We start from the raw sequence: 19,286 nt of genomic DNA, 5'->3' as shown, positions 1-19,286 counted from the left end.
AACACAGGAGTTATGCCTGCCAGGCCCACTGAGAGTTGAATGTGATCCATAATCTATCTTACTTAACGTCATCAGTTTCCTCATAGCCCCTTCAAACAATCAGACGCCAGTGAAATGCATAAGTGGAAATAATAGCATTGATTCAGGAGAATATTGACAGTCTATTTCAATGAAGCTTTCCAACCTGAAAAGCCTATAGATATTTTGAAATCCTGATGTGCCTTTGCACATTGATTTGTTTTTATTTCTTAAAGGAGAAAGGCAATCTTTTAATGTTGAGAAAGTACTATAAGCAGATAATGAGTGCATGCACGCTAAGTCACTTCAGTCATGTCTGACTCTTTTCGACCCTATGGACTGCAGCCCACCAGGCTTCTCCAGGCAAGAATGAGATTCTCCAGGCAAGAATACTGGAGTTGTTTGCCAGACTCTTTTCCAAGAAGGGGATAATATATTTTATAATTAAATAAGTACCTCAGTTAAAATATTTCCCCCAATACTAGATTTTTTCCCTTTCTTCTTATCATATAAAAACTGATAACATTTGTTGAAACTTTTATAAATTAAACAATCTTTCATACTATCTTTGGTTTGTGAGAAATGAACAAACCAAAAGAAATTTTAGAATGTTATTGATAACCTAAGCACAAATATAATTTCTCTCCAATTTCTACCCCACATTCCTCCAGTTATCAACTCCTATCACATGTTCCTTTAAACATCTGGTATCTGCTCCTTTCCTTCTTGTGCCATCATGCTCGCTCTCTGGCTCTTCTAATGCAGGCCCAGACTGAGACAGTGACTTCCTAAATGGTCTTCCTTTTTTAAATCTCATGATTTTTCAATCCATTCTACTTCTTCCAAAGTAGAATCTTGCATATTCTACTTTTCATAGAATGTAAAACTTTGAGGGCAGGGACCATGCCCTCTATTTCCTTATATTGTAGACACAGTGATCATATTTCTTGAGCCGAAAAATCTAGACACATGATCTGACAAATATATTTATAGAGAAAAAGAAGCAGAAATCTAAAATTGGACCCTTTTCTCCAAACCTGTGGTTATGTTATCTAATAGATTCATTCTAACAAAATACATTCCACATCATATATATATATACATACATGGGTCGATCTCTTTAGAACAGAGATTGTCAACTGGTAGACCAAAGCTCAAATACGACTCATGGTCACTTTTTTTTGTCTAGCACTTACAAAAATAAATTTGAATTGATTGCCGACTTTTAAAAATTGCTGATTTCACATAAAAAAATTGAAGCTTTGAGAAATCTGAAGATCTGAGAAGACTGGGTTTTTAGAAATCAACTTAAGCTACAGTCCACCCAAGATGGGGAAACCTAATAAAACTGGAAAACCCAAAGCAGACTACACTTTTAGTATATACATTAACAGGATAAAACCTGCTGCACAGGAAAGGGCAATAGTGAAACTTGCTTGTCTGGACCTCAGCACTTGAGAGAAAATATATATAGCCAAGTACCAAGGAGAGTATTGCTATAAATTATCAAAAGATAAATACATATACATATATTTTAACATGTATATCTTTTGATAATTTATACCCACAAGCTGATAACCCCACAAATGTGTCTGTAGCCCAATTCACCCTACTTTTGTAGTTAAAAACAAGTAGCAATATTCAGAGAAGGCAATGGTACCCCACTCCAGTACTCTTGCCTGGAAAGTCCCATGGGCGGAGGAGCCTGGTAGGCTGCATGCAGTCCATGGGGTCACAAAGAGTTGGACACGACAGAGCGACTTCACTTTCACGCATTGGAGAAGGAAATGACAACCCACTCCAGTGTTCTTGCCTGGAGAATCCCAGGGACGGGGGAACCTGGTGGGCTGCCGTCTCTGGGGTCGCACAGAGTCAGACACGACTGAAGTGACTTAGCAGCAGCAGCAATATTAACTTGGTCCTGGATAAGTAGTTATCCCAAGAAAATAGTAAAAGTAAACACAAATGATCTCTGAATGAATGCAACGTCAATCTATATTTCAAAGAATTCCTATAGGCAAAATCCACAGAATATGAGTTCAGAGTCAAAATCCATAAAACACACAAGTAAATGAGGCACAGAGAGTAAAAGGCAACAGAACAGATGACACAGATCAGACCTGCAAAATGCTCAGTTATAGAATGTCAAGACACAGAACATAAAATACTTACTATTGATTCATTCGAATATTTTTGAATACCTTCTATTTTCCAGGTAATGTTCTAAACTCTAAGGAGAAAGCAGTTAACAAAAGAAATAACCTGGCTCTCAAGACTGTTACTACATTTTAGGAGAGACAAGAACTAAAATATGTAGTATGGCATGCATGCATGTTAAGTCACTTCAGTCGTGCCTGACTCTTTGCAATCCTATGGGCTATAGCCCACCAAGTTCCTCTGTCCATGGGATTTTCCAAGCAGGGAATACTGGAGTGGGTTGCCTGCCATGCCCTTCTGCAGGAGATCTTCCCAACCCAGGGATTGAACCCGCATATCCTGCATTGTAGGTGGATTCTTTACCGCTGAGGCACGAGGGAAGCCCATGTGGTATGGCAGGTGGTGGGAAAAAGAAGAAAAAAAAAACCTAGGAGAGAGATACGGAGTACTACAGTAGAGGCTGTCTCACTGTCCTTAGAGTGACATGGGGATTAGCTCTGGGTGTGAGGGATGACCTGAGAGTCCTGTTTTTTGTGTGTGGGTGACATAAACGGGACACAGGCACAATGGGATGATGATGATCTCAAGGCAAACATGGTGGTTATTAACCACACTGTGAGCATGGGTGCTATGGAGGAAGAAGGCTCTTCACAAAAGCAGTAGAGTCCTAAGCCTCTCTTTTCACTACTGATAATGCTTATGTGAGCATCAGGGAAGAGATGTGCTTATCTAAAGCATAGGTTATTCCAGGCATCCTTCTTGCTTCTGGCTGATGGAGGTAAAGAAGTCAGGGCAAAGACTGACTTTGTTTCAAGAAAATAAAGCCAATAGAAATGATTGAGAAACTATATAGAACTGACCAACAGAATTTCTAGGAATGAAAAAATGATAGAAATTTTAAATTCAAGTTCAGAAGGATTCAACATAGCTGAAGAATTAGTAAATTGCAAATTAGATCCTAAAATATTATCCAAATGCAGACACCAAATATGAAAGAGAGATTGCCAGACTTGGGGAATAGAATTAGAAGGTATAGGGGAGTTCTCTGGCAGTCCAGGGGTTAGGACTCTAAGCTTTCATTGCCAAGTGTCAGGGTTCAGTTCCTGGGTTGGGGAATTAAGATCCTGCAAGCCATATATCAAAAGTAATAAATAAACAAAAGGTCTAATAAACATGTAGTCAGAATTCTTTAAGGAGGCAGCAAAAATGAGGGAAAGGAGGGACTTCTCTGGTGGTCCAGAGGCTGGAGCTTTGACTTCCAGTACGCAGCTAGTGGGTGGGTGCAGGGTTTGTGGAAAAAAAAAAACAAACCGAGACATAAAAAAACAGGCAGTTTGTGGCGAGTTCAATAAAGACTTTTATAAAAAAAAAAAAATGAGGGAAAGGAAATATTCAAAGAAATAATAGCTGAGAACTTTCCTGGATTGTTGAAAGTCATTAGCTACCTGGTCACAGTAGACACTTGAGTTTTGTCTATAAGTAATAGTTTTTCTTAAACCACCATCTATGAAACATGTTTTTGGACTTACTGAAAGTCTTGAATTTGTTTTTCTGATAGGAAACCGAAGTGATGTCTGGGCATGCACCAGTATTAAAGCCATTCTCTTTAAGGTAAAGAAGGGAAATTTTCTCATGATCAAACTTACTAATGATAACTACACCCCAATCTTAATTGGGAGAAGGCAATGGCACCCCACTCTAGTACTCTTGCCTGGAAAATCCCACGGGCGGAGGAGGCCGGTAGGCTGCAGTCCATGGGGTTGCTAAGAGTCGGACACGACTGAGCGACTTCACTTTCACTTTTCACTTTCATGCATTGGAGAAGGAAATGGCAACCCACTCCAGTGTTCTTGCCTGGAGAATCCCAGGGACGGGGGGGCCTGGTGGGCTGCCGTCTATGGGGTCACACAGAGTCAGACACGACTGAAGCAACTTAGCAGCAGCAGCAATCTTAACTGTAATGGACACAATAGTAATTACCAATGGGTTTGGATAATTCTCTGCAGCTTTCATTTCAAGATGGTTTTAGAATATTTCCTTTGCAAATTTTTCTTTTGTTTTCCTTCCCCAGGAATGATTTTGGGGGTCTACTGAAAATAATATCCATCATTGGGTTAAGTGGTGAGATCCAATTTCATCATGACCTCAGAGGCTCCATAAATCCCTTTCTCTGTTTGCTTTGAGAATAAGGTCCAAACTTTTTAGCATGACACAAGAAGCTATTTCTTAGGCCACCAGGGTTTTGTACAGGAAATTCCCCTTGTCCTTCTTATTGTGCTTCCCATCCTTTGTCAGTACTCTCCACTAACCTCCTCCCACCTAAAATCTGTCAGTCTCAAGAAAGTCTACTGGTCTTTCATGACCCTCTTCAAACTGGACATCTGGCTACTCAAACTTTCTCTGACAACATTTAGGGTACCTTGTGCTTCAGAGTGTTCATCTCTCTATCCAGGCATGTCTGGCATGTGATGGGTGCTCAATACATTCTTGGTGAATAAATGATATAGAAAATCTGGGAAAACACTGGGCGGGGAGGAGGGGGTAAGTCAAACTTAAAAGGTCAGTGTAAGGCAGTCTTTATCCCTGGTCTCAGAAATACCACTGGTAGGAAATTTACCTAGGTAAATAATTGAGAATGTACTCAAAGATCTAGCTACAAGGCTCATATTTTATTACTCTTTCATTAGCAAAATCCTGGGCACAATTTTAAGTCCTTCAATTGGGCTTTGGCTAAATGAATGCATAAAGGAATACTAAATAGCTATTTTAAAACAAGTATGGAAAATATTTAGTGGCATGTCACGATATTTTATTCAAAGAAAAAAGGTTGTTCAAGGGAAAAAGCAGTGTGTTCAGTCTGATTACATATAATGCCTTACATCAAATTGCCAACAATATTCTCTGGGTATCGGATTCCAATTATTTCTCTTCTTTCTGGTTCTGAAAAAAAAAATTCTAAGTTTTCACAATGAGTACTAATAATTTTTATGATTTTTAACAAGGAGGGTTTCTGTTTTTAAAGGACCTTTCATGGTTCTACAACTTCCCTTTGGAGCTCCAACTCTACTAAGAGACCATTCATATTCCCAACATTCCAAGGTACCCAAGGGAGAGGGCTGTCCAGATATTTTAGCCTCATTTCATAAAATGGAGTCTTGGAAAGGAAAAACATCTGCTCCAGTGAGTAGTGATTTTAAAACCCAGGCAAACAGAGTGGTCAATTCCCAAGATTTTATGATCTTTTAAGATTTTATGAAGTTAGAAAACTTCCATTAGCCTGTTTCACTTTTCAAGATAGACTCCCCTGAAAATTCTGTGCTAATTCTGAAATGATTTGCCATGGAAGGAACTCTATCCCATCCAAGATAGAATCCTAAAGCTAGCATATTCTCTCTTACTTTAATCTACACTTGCTTGGGACATTCTACAGCTGGAAACACACACACACACACACACACACACGGACTTCTGGGCTGCAGCTACTCCTCAAGTTACCAAAGGGGGGCTAGTCCTGGCCAACAAAGAGGCCCAGGGGCTGGGGGTTCCCCTCTCTAGGGGCGCAGGCAGGCTGTGAGCCCAGAGACTCGACTTCCTCCTCTAGCCTTCCCGGAGGTCCCCGCCCACTTCACTGCCACCAGGTCACTGAGGAAGTCACGTTCAACTGGCCTCCAGCTGCTCTGAAGCTTCTGAAGGAAAAGCGGGGTGGGGGGGGGAGGCCGCGGGGCGGCGGTGTAGGGGCCCCGGTTGGGGGTGAAATGGAAAGAGCCCTTGTAGGGGCCAAGAGACAAAGCCATAGCTTGGTGTCTGTCACTAACTGAATAGTGATTTGTAAGTGATCATCCGTTGAGTGGATTAAATCTTTCATCTCTCAGAAAAGGGGCTGACTTAGAATGACTGCGTCCCCACTTCAGTGCTGACGAGGGTGAGTGCCCCGAGGTTCCCGGGGAGCGCTGCAAAAAGTTAGAATTAACATGTGCTGAATTAACATGTAAAAGACTGTTTTATTTAATCCTCCAGCAACTCCATATGCTAGGTGTCCCAGATTCCGATACACAGTCTGAAAATAGAGGCACAAGGGCTGAGAAATGCTTTCCAACCTTTTCCACTTCGTGATATACACGGAAAACATTTTTCTTTTTTAACAGCACAGTAGGGAGAATGTGTGAGCGCCAACCAGAAGCAAACTGTCCCCGTCACCTTGGGAAGAGGGGCTCCGGTTCTCAGTGTTACCTGTTACCTATTTTCTGCTCATTGGAATGAAAGCCACGAAGCGCTTGATTTAAGAGAAATAAGATGTATCTGATTCAAGACAGCCCTAGATTTGAGGCGCAGCTCTGCCCTCTTCGACTAGGCAGATCAAGAAAGTAACTTGATGTTTTGGAGACTATTTCCCCACCTCTAAGTGAAGCTCATGACAGTATACGCCACAAAGAGTGACGTGAGTAGTGAATGTGACCAAACGTTTATCCCCGAGCCCGTACCCACGGACCTCTTAGAAATACGGACCTCTTAGAAATGCAGCCCTCGCAGCGCGTCTCCAGTCCCCGCTCCCTGCGCCAAGCCCGGCGCAGGTCTCGGCGGAGAGCCGCGCGGCCCGGGGCTGCGCCGGCGCAGGCAGGCGGGGCCCACGGCCCGGGAGGTTCCGGGTTTCAGGGCAGACTTCTGCGTACCCCGCCGGCTGCGTCACCACTCGAAAGGGCAGCCGGGCTGGCGGGGGCGGGGGCGCGGCGCCGCTGGAAGCCCCGGTGCTCTTACGGAAAGTGCGAGCCCGGAGTTCCCAGCCGCGATCGATGCGGCGAGCCGTGTCCCCCAGCGTCGTATTGGGCGGCAGTTCCCGCTCGCGCTCCAGCCCGTCGCAGAGTCCCAGGAAGCGCGTGGCGGTGGCCTCTGCCCGAGAGAGGGGGCGGCCCCCACGGCGAAGCGAGGCCGGGGCCACCGGAGCTCCGTGGTCCTGACCGCGCCGCCGCGCCTCGCAGTACCCTGGGGGGGGGGGGGGGGCGGGGGTGCGGGGGAGATGGGGCGGGTAGTTGGCACTGTGGAAGCCTTCCCCACTTCTTTCCACCCCCGGACGCCCGCCCGACTCGCCCCATTGCACAATTCCTGCCGTGGAACTGCCGCGTGACTAGGACGGAGCCCAGAGAATGTTTCCCAGGTTTCCCCGGCTGAAAAAGGAGCGGTTGGGTGTCCCGCCCTGTCCCTGAGAGCCCTTTCAATTGCATTTTTTCGGGTGACTGGATTGCCCTTTAAAATGCAGGGGTTGCCCTTTACAAAGAACAATTCACTAGCCGGCTGGCCTGCCCACTCGGTTGGCGCCGGGTGAAGGCAGCTGGCACGTTTCTTTTCCTCATGTATATCTTCAGACAGGAAGTGTTTGGATCTCCTTGGGGGAGAATTCAGAAGCTGATTTTAAAGTAGGACGGGGAGTGGATGCTTAAAGGAATTGGAGACAATCTGGAGCTTTCCAAGGATCACGGAGTTAATCAGCACTGAAGGCGCATAGTAGGTCCTGAATAAATTAGAGAATGAATGACTATTTGGAGAAGGGATTTAAATGGCTGCCTGTGAACCAATGCTTTCATTTTGCAGATGAGGAAATCTATAGAGTTTATGTGGTTTGCCCAAGGTCACCTACCTAGTTAGTGGTGGAAGGCAGGAATAGAAACTGTCTCAACTGGACGGCAGAGGATGAGATGGTTGGGTGGCATCACTGACTCAATGGACATGAGTTTGAGTAAACTCTGGGAGCTGGTGATGGACAGGGAGGTCTGGCACGCTGCAGTCCATGGGGTCTCAAAGAGTCAGACATGACTGAGCGACTGGACTGAACTGATCAACTGTTTCAACCCTAAATACTTGTAATTACCAGAGGGGTGTATTTTCCTCTTTATGAAAGGCAAACGCCTTCTACCATAATTAATATCTGCAAAGTCTTATTCCACACACACTTACTACCCATCTGAAACAAGCAAAACAATCCCCAGATCTAATATATATAGGCAAATGGTTAAATTTGGAAGTGCCAAAGCAAGATAGGCATTTTTGTCTTATTTCCATACACACTTTTTAATCACACAAAACATGCCAGTGAACAAACAGTGCTTCTCCAAGATGGTGCAAAAGATACCAGGTTCCCACTGACTCTACTTATGTAAATACAGGGTTTTGGTGTTTTGCGTGGGAACTGCTAAACCCATGAGTGACCATCAGTGTTGTTCAGAGACTGGTCAGTTGGTTTATTCAGGCTTGGAATAGATTTGTTGCTCATTTTTCAGAACAGACAAGCTGCAATCTGTGAGAACACAAGGGACTTCAATGACAGTCTTGCAGATGGCTGGACAGCTTGTTGTCTTTGAAGTCTCAAGGCTGACCAAGTATACCAAATGTCTAATTTAGGGACCAGAATTGCCAAACAAGTAGATGTGAAGATCAAAGGAATCAAAACTGTAAGTGGCAATCATGAGTAAAACTTGATTCTTTTGTGGGTTCCAAAAATGGTTTCCATGATGATGATTATGATGTAGTTATAGTAATACAATTTGAGTGTAGATTCTTATCCAAGAAAATGGTGAGTTTTCCAGTGATGGACACAACAGCAGATCACGTTATGAAATGTCTCATTTTTTAGGTCATTCAGATACACTCTGAAATGGGGCGGTTGTCTTCTCTAACTCTGTTGTCTTCCCTACTCTTCTGTGCCTCTGATATATTAAAGGTGGGAACAAACAAATACAAATTGTTACAAAAATGTGAAATTCTAGACTTCTAGGTATAATATATTAATTCTGGTTTGATAAGCCTACACAATGTTCATGAAATCAAAGCATTATCTCCTAACATTCTAATAAACCATTCTATTCTTCAGTAATAAAAAAGTTGCAATTTAAAAGAAGCATTATACATTTTTCCCATACAGCAATTTCTAATTTGCCATTTTACTAGGTTATTAAACCCGAACTCTAGAAATACAAATTGTTAGGCCCCTATTACTACCTGAGAAGAGATATCTAATCAAACAAAAACATCCTTCCAAGTAAGATCTTACAAATAATAGCTCATTTGGATGCAAATAAGTTGGACTGTGAAGAAGGCTGAGCACTGAAGAATTGATGCTTTTGAACTGTGGTGTTGGAGAAGACTCTTGAGAGTCCCTTGGACTGCAAGGAGATCCAACCAGTGCATTCTGAAGGAGATCAGCCCTGGGATTTCTTTGGAAGGAATGATGCTAAAGCTGAAACTCCAGTACTTTGGCCACCTCATGCGAACAATTGACTCATTGGAAAAGACTGATGCTGGGAGGGATTGGGGGCAGGAGGAGAAGGGGACGACAGAGGATGAGATGGCTGGATGGCATCACTGACTCGATGGACGTGAGTCTGAGTGAACTCCAGGAGTTGGTGATGGACAGGGAGGCCTGGTGTGCTTCGATTCATGGGGTCGCAAAGCCTCGGACACGACTGAGTGACTGAACTGACTGAACTGAACTGGATGCAAATGATACTTGTTAAATATATCACGTATTTCAATACCATTACATAACTGGTGTTGAGTTTTTTGCAAAGACAATATCTCAGAACAATTTCAATTGTTATCAACATTAATTAGTTTATTTATAAGATGATATTTATCAGTTTTGGCATAGAATTTTGAAACTGGTTAGGTCATTAGAGAAAAATGCAATTATATTCCTCCTTTTACAGATAAGAAACTGAAGGCTATTGATATTAAGCAATGTATGGAGTTTCTGACATGGACAAAAACAGAACTGAGGATTCTGATTTGCCATGTGTTTTACAAAATCATCACCATAGCCTTCATTTCATAAGTGTGTGGTTTACACTGTGTGTAAGGCATGGTGCTTGAAACTGGGAATATGGAAAGGTATAAGAAGTGCTCAAAGATTTTTTATAATCTAACTGGTGATGTAGGCTAATGCTTCTCAAACTTTAGTCTGTAGTAATCACATTTGTTGTTCAGTCGTTAAGTCGTGTCTGACTCTTTGTGACCCCATGAACTGTAGCATGCCAGCCTTCCTTGTCCTTCACTATCCCCCTGAGTTTGCTCAAACTCATGTCCATTGAGTCAGTGACGTCATGCAACCATGCCGCGCTGGAAGAAGAATATCCCCATCTACTTGCAGGCATATGAGCAAGAGAGACCAGTCTTCACAGCTTCTTCACCAGGAGTAGATTCCATCCCAAGAAGCCACTAGCAACTCCTCATCTGTTCAGGATTTATCCTGAGATTGCAGCATTTTAATCACATATTCATCAGTTAAGTCGCTCAACTGTGTCCAGCTCTTTGAGACTCCATGGACTGCAGCACACCAGGCTCCCCTGTCTATTACCAACTCCTGGAGCTTGCTCAAACTCATGTCCATTGAGTTGGTGATGCCATCTAACCATCTCATCCTCTATCATCCCCTTCTCCTCCTGCCTTCAATCTTTCCCAGCATTAAGGTCTTTTCCAATGAGTCAGTTCTTTGAATCAGGTGGCCAAAGTATTGGAGCTTCAGCTTCAGCATCAGTCATTCCAATGAATATTCAGAATTGATTGATACATGGCTACTGGAAAAACCATAGCTTTGACTAGATGGACTTTTGTTGGTAAAGTAATGTCTCTGCTTTTTACTGTGCTGTCTAGGTTTGTCATAGCTTTTCTTCCAAGGAGCAACCATCTTTAATTTCATGACTGCAGTCACCATCTGCAGTGATTTTGGAGGCCAAGAAAATAAAGTCTGTCACTGTTTCCATAGTTTCCCCATCTATTTGCCATGAAGTGATGGGACCAGGTGCCGTGATCTTAAGTTTTGGGTTTTTTTTTAATTAATTAATTTTTTATTGAAGGATAATTGCTTTACAGAATTTTGCTGTTTCTGTCAAACCTCAACATGAATCAGCCATAGGTACACATATATCCCCTCCCTTTTGAACTTCCTTCCCATCTCCCTCTCCATCCCACTCCTCTAGGTTGATGCAGAACCCGTTTGAGTTTCCTGAGCCATACAGCAAATTCCTATTGGCTATCTATTTTACATATGGTAATATAAGTTTCCATGTTACTCTTTCCATACATCTCACCCTCCCGTCCCCTCTCCCCATGTCCGTAAGTCTATTCTCTATGTTTCTCCATTGTTAGAGGATCTTAAGTTTTTTGAATGCTGAATTTTAAGCCAGCTTTTTCACTCCTCTTTTTCACTTTTATCAAGAGGCTCTTTAGTTCCTCTTAGCTTTCTGCCATGAGGGTGGTGTCATCTGCATATCTGAGGTTATTGATATTTCTCCCAGCAATCTTGATTCCAGCTTGTGTTTCATCTAGCCCGGCATTTTGCATGATGCACTGTGAATATAAATTAAGTAAGCAAGGTGACAATATACAGCCTTGACATACTCATTTCCCAATTTGGAACCAGTCCTTTGTTCCATTTTCAGTTCTAACTGTTGCTTCTTGACCTTCATACAGATGTCTCAGGAGGCAGTAAGGTGGTCTGGCATTCCTATCTCTTAAAGAATTTTCCAGTTTGTTGTGATCCACACAGTCAAAGGCTTCAGTGTAGTCAATGAAGCAGAAATAGATGTTTTTCTGGAATTCTCTTGCTTTTTCTATGATCCAACGGATGTTGGCAATTTGATCTCTGGTTCCTCTGCCATTTCTAAATGCAGCTTGAACATCTGGAAGTTCCTGGTTCATGTATCGTTGAAGTCTGGCTTGGAGAATTTTGAGCATTATTTTGCTAGCGTGTGAGATGAGTGCAATTGTGTGGTAGTTTGAACATTCTTTGGCATTGCCTTTCTTTGGGATTGGAATGAAAAATGACCTTTTCCAGTCTTATGGCCACTGGTGAGTTTTCCAAATTTGCTGGCATGCTGAGTGCAGCACTTTCACAGCATTATCTTCTGGATTTGAAATAGCTCAACTGGAATTCCATCACCTCCACTAGCTTTGTTCATAGTGATGCTTCCTAAGGCCCACTTGACTTTGCACTCCAGGATGTCTGACTCTAGGTGAGTGATCACACACCATCGTGGTTATCTGGGTCATTAAGATCTTTTTTTGTGTAGTAGCTCTGTGTATTCTTGCCACCTCTTCTTAATATCTTCGGCTTCTGTTAGGTCCATACTGTATCTGTCCTTTATCATGCCTGTCTTTGCATGACATGTTCCCTTGGTATCTTCAATTTTCTTCAAGTGATCTCTAGTCTTTCCCATTCTATTGTTTTCCTCTATTTCTTTGCATTGCATTGCATTATCTCTCCTTGCTATTCTTTGGAACTCTGCATTCAGATGGATATAGCTTTCCTTTTCTCCTTTGCCTTTCATTTTTCTTCTTCCTTCAGCTGTTTGTAAGGCCTCCTCAGATAACCATTTTGCCTTCTGCATTTCTTTTTCTTGGGGATGGTTTTGATCACCGCCTCCTGTACAATGTCATGCACCTCCATCCATAGTTCTTCAGGCACGCAATTCTATTTCTCTTGGTTTCCACCGTATCTGCAGTTGTTTCCTCCACTGAAGTCTTGAACCCCTCAGAGTCAGCCATGAGGGCTGGAATCTACTTCATCCAGTAGATGAATCTACTTCATCCAAAAAGTCATTGGAATCTACTTCATTCAAAAAGTCAAATGTTTATGTTGATATTTTGACCTTTTCTCATGAATCACAAATGTTCTTCATGGCACCTAGAATGGTGAATCTTTTCCAGAAGGTTTTCAATGGACTTTGCCCAGATCCACCAGAAGAATCTCTGTGTATGGCAGCTATAGCCTTGTGAAATGCATTTCTTAAATAAGACTTGAGAATCAAAATTACTCCTTGATCCATGGGCTGCAGAATAGATGCTTTTTGTTAGCATTAATCTCATTGTACATTCCCATCAGAGCTCTTGGGTGACCAGGTGCTTTGTCAATGTTCTATTCTATTTTAAAATAAATTTCTTCTTTCTGAGTAGTAGGAATCACACAGAAATCTTGCTTAAGTGCAGATTCTGATTCATTGGTTCTGGAATGGGGCCTGAGATTCAGTTTTGACACTAATATGCCCCAAGGAGATGCCAATTCTGCTGGTTCACAGACTACACTTGGAGTAGCAAAGTGTGGGACATATAAATAGAAAGAAAACAGTATAGTAGCCTGAAATTTTTGTAACACAGGGAAACAACAGTAAAAGCTTCTCAGCAGGGAAAAAACGTATGTTATAAAACTCAAGCTGGTTACTTCTAGGAATGTCCCTCAGACACTCAGAGTATATTTACTGTTATAAACTAGTAACCTATTTTTGTCTCTGAGAGCACAACATTTTAGAAATAACATAAATAGTGGGGCAAGGAGAAGGAAAGGAAGTGATGGCTAGAAATAACATCAAAGGAAGAGACAGAAACAATTTTTTTCAAAAGAACTTACCACCACCATACCCAACTATTAATATCGATAGTTCTTGAGAACATCAGTGAAACTGTGTGTACAATGAATTTGGAGTCAGGATGTCTTGATTCAAGTTCTGGTCTGCCCTTTAGTAGCTATATATCTTTAGATTTATCTGTAATCTGTTTAGCTTCATTTTCCATATCAGAAAAAATGAGATAATACCTCCAATCTCCCTGGACTGAATATTAAATGCACTGAATAAGATGATAAAGCACTTGACACAGAAGTTCTGAAGAATGTTCAAATTTCACAATGTATTGTAGGTTCAGAAAATGTCAGCAATTTTAAGATCAATTCAGTGACAAATAGGTTCTAATCTTACATAAACTATTTCAGATAATAGAAGAAGCAGGTACCTTCTGTGACAAATTTTATGAGGCTGTTAAAATCTAGGTATTATAACCTAATAAGGACAATGCATACAAGAAAAAAATAAAAGGCCCATATCCCTCATAAGCTAACTACTCAAATGTATGACCAAGTTGGGCTTTTCTCAGAAATGGAAGTTGGTTTAACATTAGAAAATCATTCATATAATTAATGATCTGAACAGATTAAAGGAGAAAATCATATGCTATCTCAGTTTCAGAAGAAGAAAGTCTACAGTGAATTTTGTGCATAATGGTGAAATGCTGAAAGTATTTCATCTGAGAGCAGAAACCATATAGGATTGCCTGATATAACCCATCCTACTGAACATTATACTGGAAGTCTTACCCAGTTTTTTATTTTTCCAGCCATATTTTTGGTTGTACCTTGGCCTTAAAGGTGGGGGAGGGGGGGGGAAATACACACACACATTCATTAGAAAGGAGAAAACAAGACTGTCACTATTTGCAAATGATTTGATTTTATATATAGAAAATATAAAAGAACCAGTTGGACTTCCCTAGTGGTCCAGCGGTTAAGAATCTCCCTGCCAATGCAGAGGATCCTTGGCCCAGAAAGATTCCATATGCTGAGGGGCAACTAAGCCTGCATGCCACAGTTACTGAACTTGCAGGCTGAGCTGCTGAAGCCCACACTCTAAAGCCTGTGTTCTGCAACAAGAGGAGCTACCACAGTGAAAAGTCCACACACAACTAGAGAGAGCTCTTGCACAGCAAGGAAAACCCAGCACAATCAAAAATATAAAGTAAATACATAAATTTTTAATAATAGAAGAACCTGTAAATAAATTAGAAAAATTCATAAGAGGTTAGTAAGATTACAAGATACAAAGTCAATAATACTGTAGTAGACAGAATGATGCCTTCTCAACTTACAAAGATGTCTAGATATTAATCCCTGAAATTTGTGAAAATACAGCCTTACATGGCAAAAGTGACTTTGCAGATATGATTAAATTAAGGGTTTGACATGAGCAGATTATCCTGGGTTATCTGAATATAGTCACAAGTGTCCTTAAAAGTGAAAGAGGGCATCAGAAAAGTCAAGGTAATGAACCATAAGAACTGGACCATTTTTTCTGGATTTAAAGATGGAGAAAGGAGTCCATAAGCCAAGGCCTGTGGGCAGTGCTAAAAACCGGAAAGGGCAAGGTAATTGATTCTCCCCTAGAGCCTCTGGAAAGGAGCACAGATTTTCCAATACTTTGATTTTACAGTGAGACATTTCGATCTTCTGAACTACAGAAATGTGAGACAATAAACATGTTGTTTTATTGCCACTTTTTGTGGCAATTTTTTACAGGCTCCTTAGAAAATACAATTATAAAACAATCGATTTCTAAATACAGAACAAAATCTTAGTAAATGTAGTAAGTCAGAAAAGGAAAGACAAATATATGATACCACTGTATGTGGAATCTAAAATGTAACACAAGTGAACTTACCTATGAAACGGAAACAGACTCACAGACAGGGATCACACTTGTGGTTCCCAGAGGGGAGGTGGGAGGGACGGATTGGGACTCTGGGGTTAACAGATGCAAACTATTATATATAGAATGAATAAACAGCAAGGTCCTATTGTATAGCACAATGAACTACTTCAATATCCTGTGATAAACCATAATGGAAAAGAATATATATATGTATAATTGAATTACTTGGCTGTACAGCAGAAATTAATACAACATTGTAAATCAACTATACTTCAATAAAAAAATAAAGGGAAAAGAGTAGCATAAAAAATATACCAAGTACACTTATAAAATAGTAACAGACAAACACAAAGTAGAAGGGGCAAAAGACTAAAACAGATACTTCATGAAAAGGGAAAGTCGCTCTGTCATGTCCAGGTCTTTGGGATTCCATCCATGGAATCCTCCAAGCCAGAATACTGGAGTGGGTAGCCTTTCCCTTCTCCAGGGGATCTTCCTGACCCAGGAACTGAACCAGGGTCTCCTGCATTGCAGGCAGATTCTGTACCAACTGAGCTATAGGGGAAACTCAAATAGCCACTAAACATATGAAAAGATGCTTAACCTAACAAATAAGGAGGAAAATACAAAGTAAAACCACATTGAAATATTTTTACATACCCATCAGACTGATAAAAAAATAAGCCTGACCATTCCAAATGAAATGCTCTGGAACAATGAGAACTCTTATTCACTCCAGATATGAGCATAAATTTGTATAATGCGAGCACTTTGAAAAAGAGTTTGGCATTATCTCATAAGACTGAACATGTACAATCCTATGATGCTGCAATTCCGCTCCCAGTTATTTACCCTAGTCTAGAAACTCCAGCACTAAGAAGCATGTCCATGTGTGTTTGTTGCAGCATTGTTCATAATGATAAAAACTGTAAGCAGTCTAAATATCCACCAGGGTCGAATGTATAATTATTATTATATATTCATAAAAGGAACTACTGTACAAAGATGAAAACAATGAGCTAACAACTACACACGTTGATACTGATAACACAAACACAATGTTGAAAGAAGCAAGCCCAAGAAGAAAACATACAATATGATTCCATTTATACTAAGTTCAAAACAGACAAAACTAAATACTATTTTACTTAGGAACGTACAAAGGTCCTAAGACTAAAGAAAACCAAGGGGATGATTATCCTAAAAATCAAGACTTTGATTACCCTGGTGGCAGGGGGAGAGGAGCAATTGAAGAGGCCTAAGAGGGGAGTTTTCTTCCACAAGGTCAAAGCTCGTTTTTTTGGCCATGCCACAGAGCATGTGGGATCTTACTTCCCTGACCAGGGGCCAAACCCCCACCCACTGCATTAGAAGCACAGTCTTAACCACTGGATCAGCAAGGAAGTTCCAAAGCAATTTTCTTAACCTGGGGAAGGTTAGACAGAACACTCACTTTACTTTTATTTTTCAGAATGTACATTTATGTCTTACACATTCTTATATGAGTATGATTAATTTTTTTTTAACCACTCAATAAAAAATAAAACAAATCACACTGGCGATCTTATAGGTAGAAACAAGGGGCTTGGCTTTAAACTAAAACAAACGAAATAAGCACAAGTTTAATGGTACATATAAACTCTCTTGATTGGACAGCAGCTATATCCACTTTAGGACATCCCACAACTAAATGTTTCAGCAACCTTGATATCCATACTAGCACAGAGGTAAACAATGAGTGTGGGCTTTCTAGCAAGAGAGATTTTATCTTTTCACACAAGTGTGAGGAAGCAACAGAGAAAATTTTATTTCTTATCATGGAGAGTTAAGCTTGGTAAAATTAAATCTTACTGGTAACCTAGTTACCAAGTAACTCCTTGGTAACTCCTTTCCAAATAGGGAAAGGAGTACATAAGGCTGTATATTGTCACCCTGCTTATTTAACTAATATGCAGAGTACATCATGAGAAACGCTGAGCTGGATGAAGCACAAGCTGGCATCAAGATTGCCAGAAGAAATATCAATAACCTCAGATAGGCAGATGACACCAACTTTATGGCAGAAAGCAAAAAACTAAAGAGCCTCTTGATGAAAGTGAAAGAAGAGAGTGAAAAAGTTGGCTTAAAGTTCAACATTCAGAAAACTAAGATTATGGCATCTGATCCCATCATTTCATGGCAAATAAACAGTGGAAACAGTGAAAGACTTTATTTTGGGGGGCTCCAAAATCACTGCAGACAGTGACTGCAACCATGAAATTAAAAGAGGCTTACTCCTTGGAAGAAAAGTTATGACCAATCTAGCTACTGCTGCTAAGTCACTTCAGTCGTGTCTGACTCTGCGACCCCATAGACGGCAGCCCACCAGGCTCCCCCGTCCCTGGGATTCTCCAGGCAAGAACACTGGAGTGGGTTGCCATTTCCTTCTCCAATGCATTCAAGTGAAAAGTGAAAGTGAAGTCACTCAGTCGTGTCCAACTCTTCGTGATCCCATGGACTGCAGCCTACCAGGCTCCTCCGTTCATGGGATTTTCCAGGCAAGAGTACTGGAGTGGGGTGCCATTGCCTTCTCCGTGACCAATCTAGATAGCATATTAAAAAGCAGAGACATTACTTTGTCAACAAATGTCCATCTAGTCAAGGCTATGGTTTTTCCAGTGGTCACGTATGGATGTAAGAGTTGGACTATAAAGAAAGCTGAGCGCCAAAGAATTGATGCTTTTGAACTGTGGTGTTGGAGAAGACTCTTGAGAGTCCCTTGGACTGCAAGGAGATCCAACCAGTGCATTCTGAAGGAGATCAGCCCTGGGATTTCTTTGGAAGGAATGATGCTAAAGCTGAAACTCCAGTACTTTGGCCACCTGATGCAAACAGCTGACTCATCTGAAAAGACCCTGATGCTGGGAAAGAGTGAAGGCAGGAGGAGAAGGGGACAACAGAGGATGAGATGGTTGTATGGCATCACCGACTCAATGGACATGAGTTTGAGTAAACTGGGAGTTGGTGATGGACAGGGAAGCTTGGTGTGCTGCAGTCCATGGGGTCACAAAGAGTCGGAGACGACTGAGTGACTGAACTGAACTGAACCTAGTTGATAAACCATTAAGACTCTGTGAGTGGTTCACCATGTCATAAATTTAGCTTTCCTCTTGGCACAAATTGAAATATTTTACAGTGTAACATCTGAATTTGAAAATATTTTAGGCCTAGGTACTTGCTGTATAGCTTTTCTTTAATTAAAAATTCCCATTTTGAAAGACAGACTCATATCCGATATCATATTTTCCTTTTCAAAGAGGGCGCTTCTTTTATTGAGTTTTAGTAGCAGGTGCTCATTATATTAGTTGAACATGTAGACTTACTGAATTACACCTTATATACAAAATGTTTGATCTTTATAATGTTTACTTTGAATCATCCAGAAAGGATGAAATAGTAGTGCACTCAATTTCATAAGCTAGGAAAATTTTGTCATCTGGCTTAAAAAGATTCAAGATGATTAAACGTTTAAAAAAGGAAGAATGCTTATCTTTATTGTCCTTACCCAGAATCCTTGTTTGCACAGTAATGTTAGATAACCACGATTTTGAAACAAAGTAGCCAAAATAAGTAATGTTAATTCCAAGTGAATGAACCTAAGAGTGGACCTACCTGGTGCTTACAGGTCAGGCTGGGGTAGTTGAGGAAGTCTCCTGGAATCAGAGTAACTGGGGATCAACATGGAAGGAAGATACAAGGGGATCCACTTTTATGAATGTACATAGGAAGCCCAGTATCTAACAGAATCCAAGGCAGGAGTATAACTGGGTCCTGAAAAGGAAGAAGATCCAGGTGCTATTCTGGGAAAATACTTAGACTCCGTTTCTTGTC

General features: G+C 41.1%; 1 protein-coding gene across 1 annotated transcript; it reads right to left on the bottom strand.

The window, feature by feature from the left end:
* Positions 1 to 1,829: 1,829 nt before the first annotated feature.
* LOC123334206 lies at positions 1,830 to 7,523 on the bottom strand. Its single transcript, XM_045166225.1, has 4 exons — positions 7,458 to 7,523; positions 6,682 to 7,297; positions 5,055 to 5,115; positions 1,830 to 2,248 (listed from the first exon to the last, which is right to left on the bottom strand). The coding sequence occupies exons 1-4, from the start codon at positions 7,521 to 7,523 to the stop codon at positions 2,242 to 2,244; spliced, it is 750 nt and encodes a 249-aa protein (XP_045022160.1). The 3' UTR covers positions 1,830 to 2,241.
* Between the last annotated feature and the right edge of the window lie 11,763 nt (positions 7,524 to 19,286).

The sequence above is a fragment of the Bubalus bubalis genome, chromosome 6, assembly GCF_019923935.1.
Source record: "Bubalus bubalis isolate 160015118507 breed Murrah chromosome 6, NDDB_SH_1, whole genome shotgun sequence".
NCBI lineage: Eukaryota > Metazoa > Chordata > Mammalia > Artiodactyla > Bovidae > Bubalus > Bubalus bubalis.
The sequence above is the reverse complement of the archived record's forward strand: the minus strand, read 5'-3'. Positions and strand labels throughout refer to the sequence as shown.